The sequence below is a fragment of the Scylla paramamosain genome, chromosome 37 (assembly GCF_035594125.1).
Source record: "Scylla paramamosain isolate STU-SP2022 chromosome 37, ASM3559412v1, whole genome shotgun sequence".
NCBI lineage: Eukaryota > Metazoa > Arthropoda > Malacostraca > Decapoda > Portunidae > Scylla > Scylla paramamosain.
The window spans coordinates 5,893,901-5,905,000 of NC_087187.1; the positions used below are offsets into that span (position 1 = coordinate 5,893,901).

Sequence of the window (11,100 nt, forward strand, 5' to 3'; positions counted from 1 at the left end):
TGTGGGCAGTGGGGTGAAGGGAGAGAGCCTGTGGTGGTTGCAGTGACGTGGGTATAGTGAAGAATGAGGTATGTTAGAAATGGTGGTGGTGGTGGTGATGGTGGTGGTGGTGGTGGTGAGGGGTGACTAACGGGGAGATGGGTAAATAAAGATGGGTGTGGGGAAGATAGTGACTGGAGGTGGTGAGGGATAGAAAATGGGGTGAAGGAGTATAGTGAAGGATGATGATATGTGATGGTGAGAGAAGATATGATGAGAAGAAATGGTGAGGGAAGAGGGATGAGGAAAAAGGTGAAAGACAGTGACAAGATGATGAACAGTGAAGTGGTGAAGAAAGGTAGTGAAAAGAGTGATGATGAGTGATGGTGAGAGAAGATAAGACAGTGAGAAGGGCAATTTTTCGGAAGGTGAATGAAGGTACAGCGAATTAATTAAGCTACAGGTGACAGTGTGGCGCGGAGAGCAGGTGTAGGTGAAGGAAAACAGGTGTAGGTGCGAGAGAACAGATGTGTAGATGATGGTAAACAGATGTGAATGGGAAAGGACAGGTGTAGATGAAGAAAAGCAGGTTTGTAAGTGAAGGGAGACAGATGTGTAGGTGAGAAGGGAGGTATGGGTGAACGAAAGATATAAAATTAGGAAAAACTGATGTAGGTAAGAAAAGACATGTGTAGGGGAAGAAAAAACAGGTGTAGGTGAGGACAGCAGACGTGGATGAGAGAACAGCTATAGGTAAGGCAAAACTGGTGTAGCTGAAAGATAGCAGTTGTGGGTAAGAAAGAACAGGTGTGTGTATGAAGGACAGATGTGTGGGAGTGTCTAGGAGGCAAGGAGAGCGAGGGAGTTGGGCAGTGTGAAGATTCTTGCACTAACTTTCAAGGTCATTATAATTACTCTGAAGGACTCACGAGGATGGAGGAATGCTCTCTCTCTCTCCTCCCTCTCTGTCTCTCTCTCTCTCTCTCTTTCTCTTAACCAAACCAAACCAAACGCAAAGCAAATCAAATCAAACCTCACCTCATCTCACCTCACCTTACCTAACCTCACCAAACCAAACGTCACCTAACCTAACCTAACCTGACCTAACCTGACCTAACCCGACCTGACCTGACTTACCTTGTACTCATTGTAGCGGCAGGGATCGGAACAGACGGAGACCGGAGGCTTGTTTTCAGGGTTTTTAAATTTAATGTCCGCCTCCCTCAGGTCAAACGTGCCGTTGTCCCAGCTCCCCACCAGCTCATACTTATAGGTGTTGTCGTCTCCCCTCTGGTAGTTCATGATGTTGTACCTGCGTGCGGCGTGGACAGGTGAGAGAAAGAGAGAGAGAGATTGACGGTAAGACAGAAGGGGGCACTTGTATTGCTTATGTTAGGTTAAGTAACTGTAACTCTGTGCCTGTTTGCAGCGTGGACAGGAGAGAGAGAGAGAGAGAGAGAGAGAAAGAGACAGAGAGAGAGAGAGGGTAAGAGACGGCAGTGGAAGGGTTAAGACCATAATTCCTTTTCTTAACTCAATATCACCTCATTCTCTACCGTATACAATGTGAAGAAAAAAGTGAGTGGAGAAGGTAAAGTTTGTGTTAGCAGGCACCCCGCTCTCTCACCTGCCAGGAGGGTCCCCGCTTGAGTCGAAGGTGACAGTCTCGTCGTGGTAGGTGAAGGTGACGTTCATGAGGTAGTCCTGTGGGGGGAGGGAAGATGAGTGTGTGTGGGGGAGAGTCGGTTGGCAGGGGGTGTGTGTGTGTGTCTTATAGGCTTATTGTATGTAATTATAGATCGTGCTGTACCTTGCTGTGGTCAATAAACTAAGTATCTAACTATCTGTGTGTGTGTGTGTGTGTGTGTGTGTGTGTGTGTGTGTGTGTTTAGTATTATATTTTCTGAATATGTGTTAAGCCCTTTGTTGGCTTTCTCCCTCCCCATATTTGTCTTTAATCGGTTTCAACTCATGCGAGGAGGAGGAGGAAGAGGAACACACACACACACAAAAAAAAAATCCAGTAGATATGTTGTCGGAGGCACCAGTAGATATGTTGTCGGAGGAAGAGAAAGAGGTGGCGGAAGATGAGGAAGAGGAACACAAAAGAGGCTGTTTGTCATAAGCTAATCTCGTATGAAAAAAAAAATAAATATATATATAGAATGATAAAAGACGTGTGTGTGTGTGTGTGTGTGTGTGTGTCTACCAGTGGATAGATAGAGTAACAGTCTTGAGAACTCTGAATGAAGTACACTAGCTTTTTAAACCCACTAGAAACTTTAAAACAAATACATAAAAAAAAAAAAAGTCACATATATAGGCTTACCCTGTAGATGGAACCGTTGATGGGCAGCATGGCCTTGCACAGTCCCTCCCCAGGCTTACACAGTGCCCTCTGCATGTTGTGAAGGCCCCACGCCATTGTGTAGATCGCCTTCATCACAAACGCCATCTTCGTGTCCTGTTTGTAGTTTTCTGCCAGCGACTCGTTCTCTGTGGGATGAGGGGAGAATATCGAAGTGGTGAGGGGTGATGGGTGATTGGCGAAAGGGTGAAGAAGGGGTGAAGGATGAGGGAGATGTGAGGGAGGGGTGAGGAAGTGATGAGGGATGAGAAAGGGGATGATTAAGAATGAAGAAGGGATGAGGGGTGACTGACAAAGGGATGAGGGGGAGAAAGAATGAAGAAAGGTGTGGTGAGTGGCAAAGGGGTGAGGGAGGAGTGAGGGATGCGAGGAAAGGGTGAGAGAAGGGTGAGGGACGAGGGACGAAGGAGTGAGGAGAGGAGAAAAAGGGGAAAGAGAAGAGAGAGGCGCCAACACACACACACACACACACACACACACACACACACACACACACACACACACACACACACACACACACACACACACACACTTTGCTCTCTTACCACCTCTATTTTCAAAGACCACAAATGATTAGCTGGTTCTCAAAACTGTTTCTCCTTTTAATAATGAAGAAATATTGTTAATCTGTCACTAGAACCTCATAAAAAGACCTTTAATTAAAAAGCCGTGTATCTTCAACTAGAGCCTTTTAAAAATAATCATCATGAGAGAGCAAAGTTTTTCTGAATACTAGTCTGGGTTGCCATATTTAAACATTTCTGCGCGCCATCCTCACTACATTCAAAAGCCTCTAGTTGTAGTGACACGGGTTTTAAGAAGTGTTTTTATGACTCTAGTGACAGATTGACGAGATTTCTACATTATTAACAAGAGAAACAGTCTTGCGAACCCATCTCATCATCTCCTGTGGGTTTTGAAAATAGTGTTTAAGCTTTTAAGAAAGTTTTTATGGTAAGAGTGACAGGTTAACAAGATTTCTATATTATCAACAGGAAAAACACCCTCGAGAACCCGTCTAGTTAACTCTGTGGCTTTTGAAAATAGTATGTAAGTCCTTAAGGGTGTTTTTTTAATGGCTATAGTGACAAATTTACAAGAGTTCTAGGTTATTAACGGGAAAACCACCCTCGAGAACCCGCCTGGTTATCTCTGTGGCCTTGGAAAATAGTCAAGGTGAGAGAGAGGAGAGAGAGAGAGAGAAAGAACAAAGCGTTTCTGATTATAAGACTTACTAGTACACAATTTCTCCCCGCCCTCCTCGCCGTCTGACAGGGAGCAGTTGAATCGGTGCTGCCAGAACTCTTTGAACCAGGGATTACGTGTGTTGGTGTCAGGGTGCAGGCTGAAGTAGTAGTCGTCGAACTCGTGTACGTGTGGGCTCTGAATCTTGACGGTCAGGGCCTCCCTCCGCCACCGACTCCAGTCCCGCAGAGACCACGTCAGACCGATCCGCCCACCCGTCACTGGAGAGAGAGAGAGAGAGAGAGAGAGAGAGAGAGAGAGAGAGAGAGAGAGAGAGAGAGAGAAAGAGAGAGAGAGAGAGAGAGGGAGAGAATTTTAACTTTCCCATAGCCAATTTACTATTGTATGTGACCACTGGGATCACTTTCCTTAGATAACTTTCTCTTTTCCTCCTCCTCCTCCTCCTCCTCCTCCTCCTCCTCCTCCTCCTCCTCCTCCTCCTCCTCTTCCTCCTTGCCATGTTTCTTCTTGTTCTCCCATTTTTCTTCTACTTCTGTTTTACTCAGTTTCCTCTTTTCACTATTCTACTTTTCCTCCTCCTCCTCCTCCTCTTCTCCTCTCCGCATTCCCTCTGTGTCTTTTCCCTTTGCAGCCTCTCCCCTCCTCTCCCCCTCTTCTTCACTTGCCTCTCCCCTTTGCAGCGTGTGTTGGGGGATGAGAGCAGTTAGTCATGGTAAACACACCACCACCACCCAGCCACGTACGTACAGTGGTGGTGCAGTGGTGATGAGTGGTGATAGGGAGCTAGTCTCTTGGTACTCGGGCGGGTGGTTCGAGTACTAGGGTCAGATGGTATTTGGTACTCGAAACACTTGGTACCATCCGTCCTAGTACCAGATGACTGCAAACCGTGATTGGTGGTGGTGACTGGTGGTGGTGACTAGGGTGACGTGGTAGTGTGGTGACTATGAGTGGTGACGGAAGTAATGGACTGTATTGGAGTGGTGATGAGTGCTCGTGTGGTGATGTGGTGGTGAATGGAGCCTCACCTGCCGATAAAGAGGAACCTGGAGGGCGAGGTGTTTCTCTTGACGGCCTTCAGCAGGTTGGTGATGGTCATGCCCTCGCAGAAACACACCACTACTTTGGCGCGCTGGTCCTCCATCAGGCTCCTGATCACCTGGCGGGAGGGAGGCAGACACGTGACGGAGGAGGCTGACAGGACCAACACACACACACACACACACACACACACACTCTCTCTCTCTCTCTCTCTCTCTCTCTCTCTCTCTCTCTCTCTCTCTCTCTCTCTCTCTCTCTCTCTCTCTCTCCATACACATTAGCTAGATATTATTTCTTTCCTCCTTCTCTTCTTCCTCTTCTTTCCTTTCTTTCTCTCCCCCTCCTTCCTTCTTTCCTTTCTTCCGTCCTCCTCCTCTTCCCTCCTCCTCCTGTTGGTATTCGCATCATAAGCCACAGGTGAAATAAACACAATCTCTCTCTTCTCCTCCTCCTCCTCCTCCTCCACCTCTGCCTTCTTCCTTCTCGTCTTGATGGCACTCATATTAAAAGCCTCTCCCCCACACACATATTAGCTACAATGTGTCCTTCCTCTTCCTCCTCCTTCTCCTCCTCCTCCTCCTCCTCCTCCTCCTCCTCCTCCTCCTCCTCCTCCTCCTCCTCCTGCTCCCTCTACTCACACTGTCGTAAGCCTCCTCGTCCGCGTCGCTCCTCACGGATTCTTCCTTCGCAGGGGCACACATTGTTTTCTTCGGCCAGTTTCTTGAAAGCTGACATCCCGCTCTGGCCGTAGTTACCTGTACACACACACACACACACACACACACACACACATACAAGGAATTAGTTTTGGTTCTCTAGGTTCTCCTCTCTCTCTCTCTCTCTCTCTCTCTCTCTCTCTCTCTCTGAATCAGCGCACATGGAACATTCGCACATGGAACATACGTGTGTGTGTGTGTGTGTGTGTGTGTGTGTGTGTGTGGTGTGTGTGTGTGTGTGTGTGTGTGTGTGTGTGTAAGTGAAGAAGTTTTGAGCGTGAAAGCTTTGTTTTATGGTGAAACTTTTGTATTTCTCTCTCTCTCTCTCTCTCTCTGTCTCTCTCTCTCTCTCTCTCTCTCTCTCTCTCTCTCTCTCTCTCTCTCTCTCTCTCTCTCTCTCTCTCTCTCTCTCTCTCTCATATATCTAAGTTCCCTCATTACCCATCAGTGGTCATCTTTCATCCATCTCTTAAATCTTTCCTGCCTCTCATCCCATCAATTTCTCTTTCCTTCCCTTTTCTTTCTCTTCCTCATTCTTTTCCCTTTTTCCTCTTCCTCCTGACTTTTATTTTTCCTCTTCCTTAGGTAAGGTTATTTTAGGTTAGATTAGACCCTTAAGGCCCACCAAGCTAAGTTAGGTTAGATTGACTGATTAATTTGATTTATGGCGCCGCAACATCGCTTTCATATGGCGCCGAGGTTAGGTTGAATCAGGTTAGGTTAGATGAAATAAGCCTTAAAACCTCTTACCAATAGTGTAGGCTAGGTTACGTTATGTTATGTCATGTTAGGTTAGGTTAGGTTAGGTTAGGTCAGGTAAGTTATTCCCCAGGCTCCTTACGTTAAGTTATGTTATGTTATGTTAGGTTAGGTTAAGTTAGGTTAGGTACGTTATCCCCCAGCCCCCTTACCAATAGTGTAGACGGTACGTTAGGTCTCGTTGGATTAGGATAGGTTAGCCACCAAGCCTTTCACAAATAGTGCTGAGTTTAGGTTAGGCCTAGTTAGAATATCTCTCAAGCCCCTTACCAATAGTGTTGATGTTAGGTATGGTTAGGTTAGGTTAGCTTTGGTAAGGTTAGGTTAAGTTAGGTTAGATTAGCTTTGGTAAGGTTAGGTTAGGTTAGGTTAGGTTAGCCCCAAGCCCCTCACCAATAGTGTAGACAGTGGATACGTAAGTCCAGTTGTAGTAGCGTACGATGTCGACGAGAACCTGCGCCTGGTAGTAGTCAGAGGGCACCACGCGCATGAAGTACGAGTAGTGGGACTTGATGCTAAGGTCCTTGGAGGTGGCGGAGTAACCCACCTGGGGGATGCTGAACAGCTGCAGGAGGTTCTGTACCTGTGTGTGGGAGGGTAGGTTGGGTTGAGTTGAGTTAGGTGAGCTGCAGGAGGTTTGTACTTGTGTGTATGATGTGTGGGCAGGTTAGGTTAAGTTAGGTTAGGTTTAGATTAACTTGTTTCAGGTATAGTTCAGATATAAGGATGGAAAAGAGGCAGAAGGAGGAGGAGGAGGACGAGGAGGAGGAGGACGAGTAGGAGGAGGACAAGGAGGAGGAGAACAAAAAAGAACACAAATATCTACAAGAGAAAGGGACGAGGACAATTTAAAAGTCACTACCACCACCACCACCACCACCACCACCAACCACCCACCTGTATAGTCACGTCTGAGGATCCTGGGCCCACCACCCCCACCAGGTGCTTCTTGGGGGACGCCACCTTGCAGGAGTCCGTTCTGGTGGAGGTGTTCGTGGCGTCCCAGGGGGCTGAGAGGGCGTCACGGATGAACTCTGAAGGGTTGAGGAAAGAGTGTTACGCTGGGAGAGGCGGGACTGTAGTAGAGAGAGAGAGGGAGGTAGGTGGTGGAGGAGAAGTGGTTGGTAGGTATGGGAGAAGAGGGGAGTGAGGTGGAAGAGAGAGGGAGGGGAGGGAAGGGAAAAGTATGGGAGGAAAGGAGTTTATCTATCTATTTATCTATCTATCACATTTTCATCATTTCAATATCTTCCCTCCTGCTTTTCCTCTTACTTCTCTCCTCTTCTCTGTGGCCAAAAAATTATTTCAGTTTGTGTACGATGCTGTGTTAGAAATTAACGATAAATTTCTCTATCTATCTATCTATCTATCTATCTGCTTATCTATCTTTCTATCAATTTACCTTTCTATTTATTTACTTTTCTATCTGTCTATCTATCTATCAATCTATCCATCTATCTATCTATCTACGTAGGCGCACTCACCCAGACTCTGCTGCAGGGCGATGGAGGAGTACCAGCAGGAGTCTCGGATCTCCACACCCAGGCGAATGTTGGGCAGCAGGTCCGTGTTCTTGTTGATTTGGTCGATAGCTAGGAACGCCGCCTCCACCCGCTGAATGCCGTACTGTTCCCGGATCTGTTAGGTAAGGTTAGGTTTAATTTGGGTTGGGTTTGGTTTGGTTTGATTTGGGTTGGGTTGGTTAGGGTAGGATAGGGTAGGGTTGGGTTAGGTTAGGTTAGGTTAGGTTGGGTTAGGTTAGGTTGAATTTGGGTTCAGGTTAGGTTAGGTTAAGTTGACCTAAAGACTATAAAATTCAGTGATCTTTGAGTGGATCTCTCTCTCTCTCTCTCTCTCTCTCTCTCTCTCTCTCTCTCTCTCTCTCTCTCTCTCTCTCTCTCTCTCTCTCTCTCAGCCCCCTCCCCGCCGGCCTGCCTCAACATTTACTCATCTCCGCCTCCTGTACTGTCAACACGACGCCCACCTCAGGCCGCCCCGCCCGTGAATTATTGAGCCATGTGAAGGAAGGCAGAGGTGAGGAGGCGTGAGGTAGGGATGAGGAGTGAGGCAGGGATGAATGTGTGGTGAGGGAGATGGTGAGAGGTGAGGGTGAGGAAATACGGTGAGATGTGGATGTGAGTGTGGGTGTGCGTGCAATGAGGACAGGCCGGCACCCACACTCATCCACACACACACACACACACACACACACACACACACACACACACACACACACACACACACACACACACGCCCGCACCACGCCCGCTCCACGCTCACGTTAGGCAGCGGCAGGAGGAGTGGCGGCTTATTTAATGACAATCAATTTTAATTTAAATTCTATCGTGATAAGTGGATGGAGTCACAGAGGGGGAGGAGGAGGCAGGCAGGGAGGCAGGGAGGCAGGGAGGTGTCAATGATGGTGAGCTGTGATGAGTAATGGCAGGAAGAAAGGCAGGCCTATCAGTGAGCCAGGCCGGGATGAGACAGGCCTCGCCACGGCACACGTGCCACACAGACGCACCGCATTGTGGCGTGCACTCACGTCGCCGCAGGTGAGGGTGGAGGCCGTCTTCTGCTTGGGCAGCTCATGCACGCTGAACAGTGCGCCGATCAGGATGTCTCCCTCGATGAGCGCCGTTTTGCGCCGCTTGTTGGCGGCGGTGGCGGCGGTGAGGCACAGCATCGCCGTCACCACCACCAGCGTCACCGGCCAAGCCAGCACGCCCCATCCTCGCCCGCGCCGCCACCCGCCCTCCATGCCGGGGCGCCGCCCACCGCTCACAGCCATGCCGCCGCGCCCTCCGCCAGCTGGCCCCGCCGAGCCGCCTCCTGCACTGCTGGAGGCTGCCGGCTCACCATGGCCTTGTGCCCGGCACTGCTGCTGCTGCTGCTGCTGCTGCTGGTGGTGCTGGTGGTGGTGGTGGTGCTGCTGCTGCTCGCAGGCCTCCTGTAGAGAAAGAGAGAAGAGTGTGTCACGCAACTCTTAATGGTGCTACTTGAAGAGTTACTGCCTCTACTGTTAACACTGCTGCTGGTGCTGCTGGTGCTGCTGGTGCTGCTAGGACTGGCGGCAGTTGGTGTAGATAGTACTTAGAATAGCAAAGTTTCAGTATTAGTGGTACTGATGATCATTTTTGTAATAATAATAAAAGTAATAATACTACAAAAAAAAAGAAAAAAATAATGATAAATTATAGTAATAGTAGTCGTCGTCGTCACAGTAGCAGCAGCAGCAGCAGCAGCAGCAGCAGCAGCAGCGGGCGGCGTGCTCCTCCTCGGTAAAAATGCAAAACATGACAAAAGAAAATGATGCCTAACGACACGTGGCCGGAGGCGCTCACACTTCCGGCGCCCGCCCCGCCTCGCCTCGCCCCGCCTCCCCATTCCCGCCTCTTACTTCTCCCCACCTCTCCCCTCCCCTTACCACCCCTTCCCGTCCCTTCCCGCTCCTTCCCGCTCCCCTTCGCCCCTGCGCCGCCAAAATGTCCTGTGCAAACACTCGATTCTCATCCAACATTCATTCAAGTTTAATTTCCGCCCTCATTTGAATTCGTAATTACGAAAAAAAGTGAATGTGCGATATAATTCTGGTGTGTTTTATCTCCTGAAGACACTGGAAGCAGGCCCTGGGAGGTGGAGGAGGAAGAGGAGATGGAGGAGGGGGAGGGTGATGAGGAGGAAAGCAGGAGGGTAGATGGAGGAGAGAGAGAGCAGTAGCATGAAGGTAGAAAGAGGAGGAGGAAGAGGAGGAGGAGGAGGAAAAGAAGGGGAGGAAATTATGTTGCTTTGATGGTGTTGACGATGAAGATGATGGTTGTGGTGAACTGATGGTGATAGCAGTGGTAGTTGTAGTAAAGGAAATGATTATGAAGGTGGTGATGGTGGTGATGGTGATGGTCTTGATAGTGATAGTGGAGGTGGTGGTGGTGGTGGTCAGGCTTCGTCCAAACATGGGCAATAGTTTAAATTAGTTGCAAACTCTGCCTCACTGACCTAACCAATCTATGGAAGGGGAGGAGGAGGTGATGGGGGAGGGAGGGGGAGAGGAAGGGCAAGGAGAGAAAATGAAAGGGAAACGGCGGTGTAGAGGGAGAAAACAGAAAGGGAAGGAAAATGAAGGAGTATGAAATAAAGGGAGGATAAAAAGAAGAAGAAGAGAAAGAGCAAGAAAGTAGATGGAAGGGTGGATGGAAGTGTAGAAGAGGAGGGAAGAAAAGAAAGAGACGAGGAAAAAGAGAACGATGAAAAAAAAAAGATGAGAGGGGGAGCTAAGAAGAAAGAAAGAGAAATCTGAAAATGGAATGAAGAAAGAAAAAAAGAAGATGATGAGAACAAAAGAACGGAAGAGAAGAAAGAAAGAATAGAAAAGAAGGAAGGAATGAAGGAAAGAAAGACGAAAGAGTATGAGGAGAAACAAAGGAAATTAAATGAAAGATACAGCGATAAGCAAAAAAAAAAAAAACGGAAGAGAAGGAGAAGAACGAATAGAAAAGAATGAAAAGGAAGAAGGGAAAGGAGAAAAAAGTTTGAGAAAAAAGCAGGAAGAGAAATATGAGAAGGAAAAGGAAGAACGAACTGAAGAGAAGGAGGAAATAACTGAAAAGGAGGAGGAAGAGAAAGAAGGAAGGAAGGAAGGAAGGAAGGAAGGAGGGAAGGGTTTGATGAAAAAAGTAAGCTGCAGCGATGAACGAAAGAATGGAAGGGAAGAAGGAAAGAGCAGAAAAGAAAGAAGGAAGGAAGGAAGGAAGGAAGGAAGGAATGGAGGAAGGAAGGGTTTGAGAAAAAAGGAAGTTAAAAAATGGGGCTATGAAAGAAAGAATGGAAGAGAATGAGGAAATAAACAAAAAAATAAGGAAAAGAAGGAAGGAAGGAAGGAAGGAAAGAAGAAAAGAAGGAAGAGATTGGAAAAAAAAAGAAAGATGCAGCAATGAACGAAACCGTGGAAGAGAGGGACGAAAGAACATAAAAGAAAGGAAAAGAAGGGAGGAAGGAAGGAAGGAAGGAGGAAGGAAGAAAGGAAGGGTTGAA

General features: G+C 47.9%; 2 protein-coding genes across 6 annotated transcripts in view; one reads left to right on the forward strand and one right to left on the reverse strand.

Moving 5' to 3' along the window:
- The window catches only part of LOC135091560 (checkpoint protein HUS1-like), a 143,067-nt gene that overhangs the window by 17,161 nt on the left and 114,806 nt on the right, over nucleotides 1-11,100 (forward strand). The window lies entirely within an intron of this gene.
- The window catches only part of LOC135091556 (uncharacterized), a 123,363-nt gene that overhangs the window by 16,530 nt on the left and 95,733 nt on the right, over nucleotides 1-11,100 (reverse strand). The window contains 12 exon segments of the mRNA XM_063989298.1: nucleotides 1,117-1,291; nucleotides 1,607-1,683; nucleotides 2,309-2,475; nucleotides 3,583-3,748; nucleotides 3,750-3,813; nucleotides 4,582-4,712; nucleotides 5,233-5,286; nucleotides 5,288-5,349; nucleotides 6,463-6,652; nucleotides 6,967-7,103; nucleotides 7,554-7,707; nucleotides 8,615-9,019. Coding sequence (XP_063845368.1) covers nucleotides 1,117-1,291; nucleotides 1,607-1,683; nucleotides 2,309-2,475; nucleotides 3,583-3,748; nucleotides 3,750-3,813; nucleotides 4,582-4,712; nucleotides 5,233-5,286; nucleotides 5,288-5,349; nucleotides 6,463-6,652; nucleotides 6,967-7,103; nucleotides 7,554-7,707; nucleotides 8,615-8,860 — 1,623 coding nt within the window. The 5' untranslated portion in view covers nucleotides 8,861-9,019.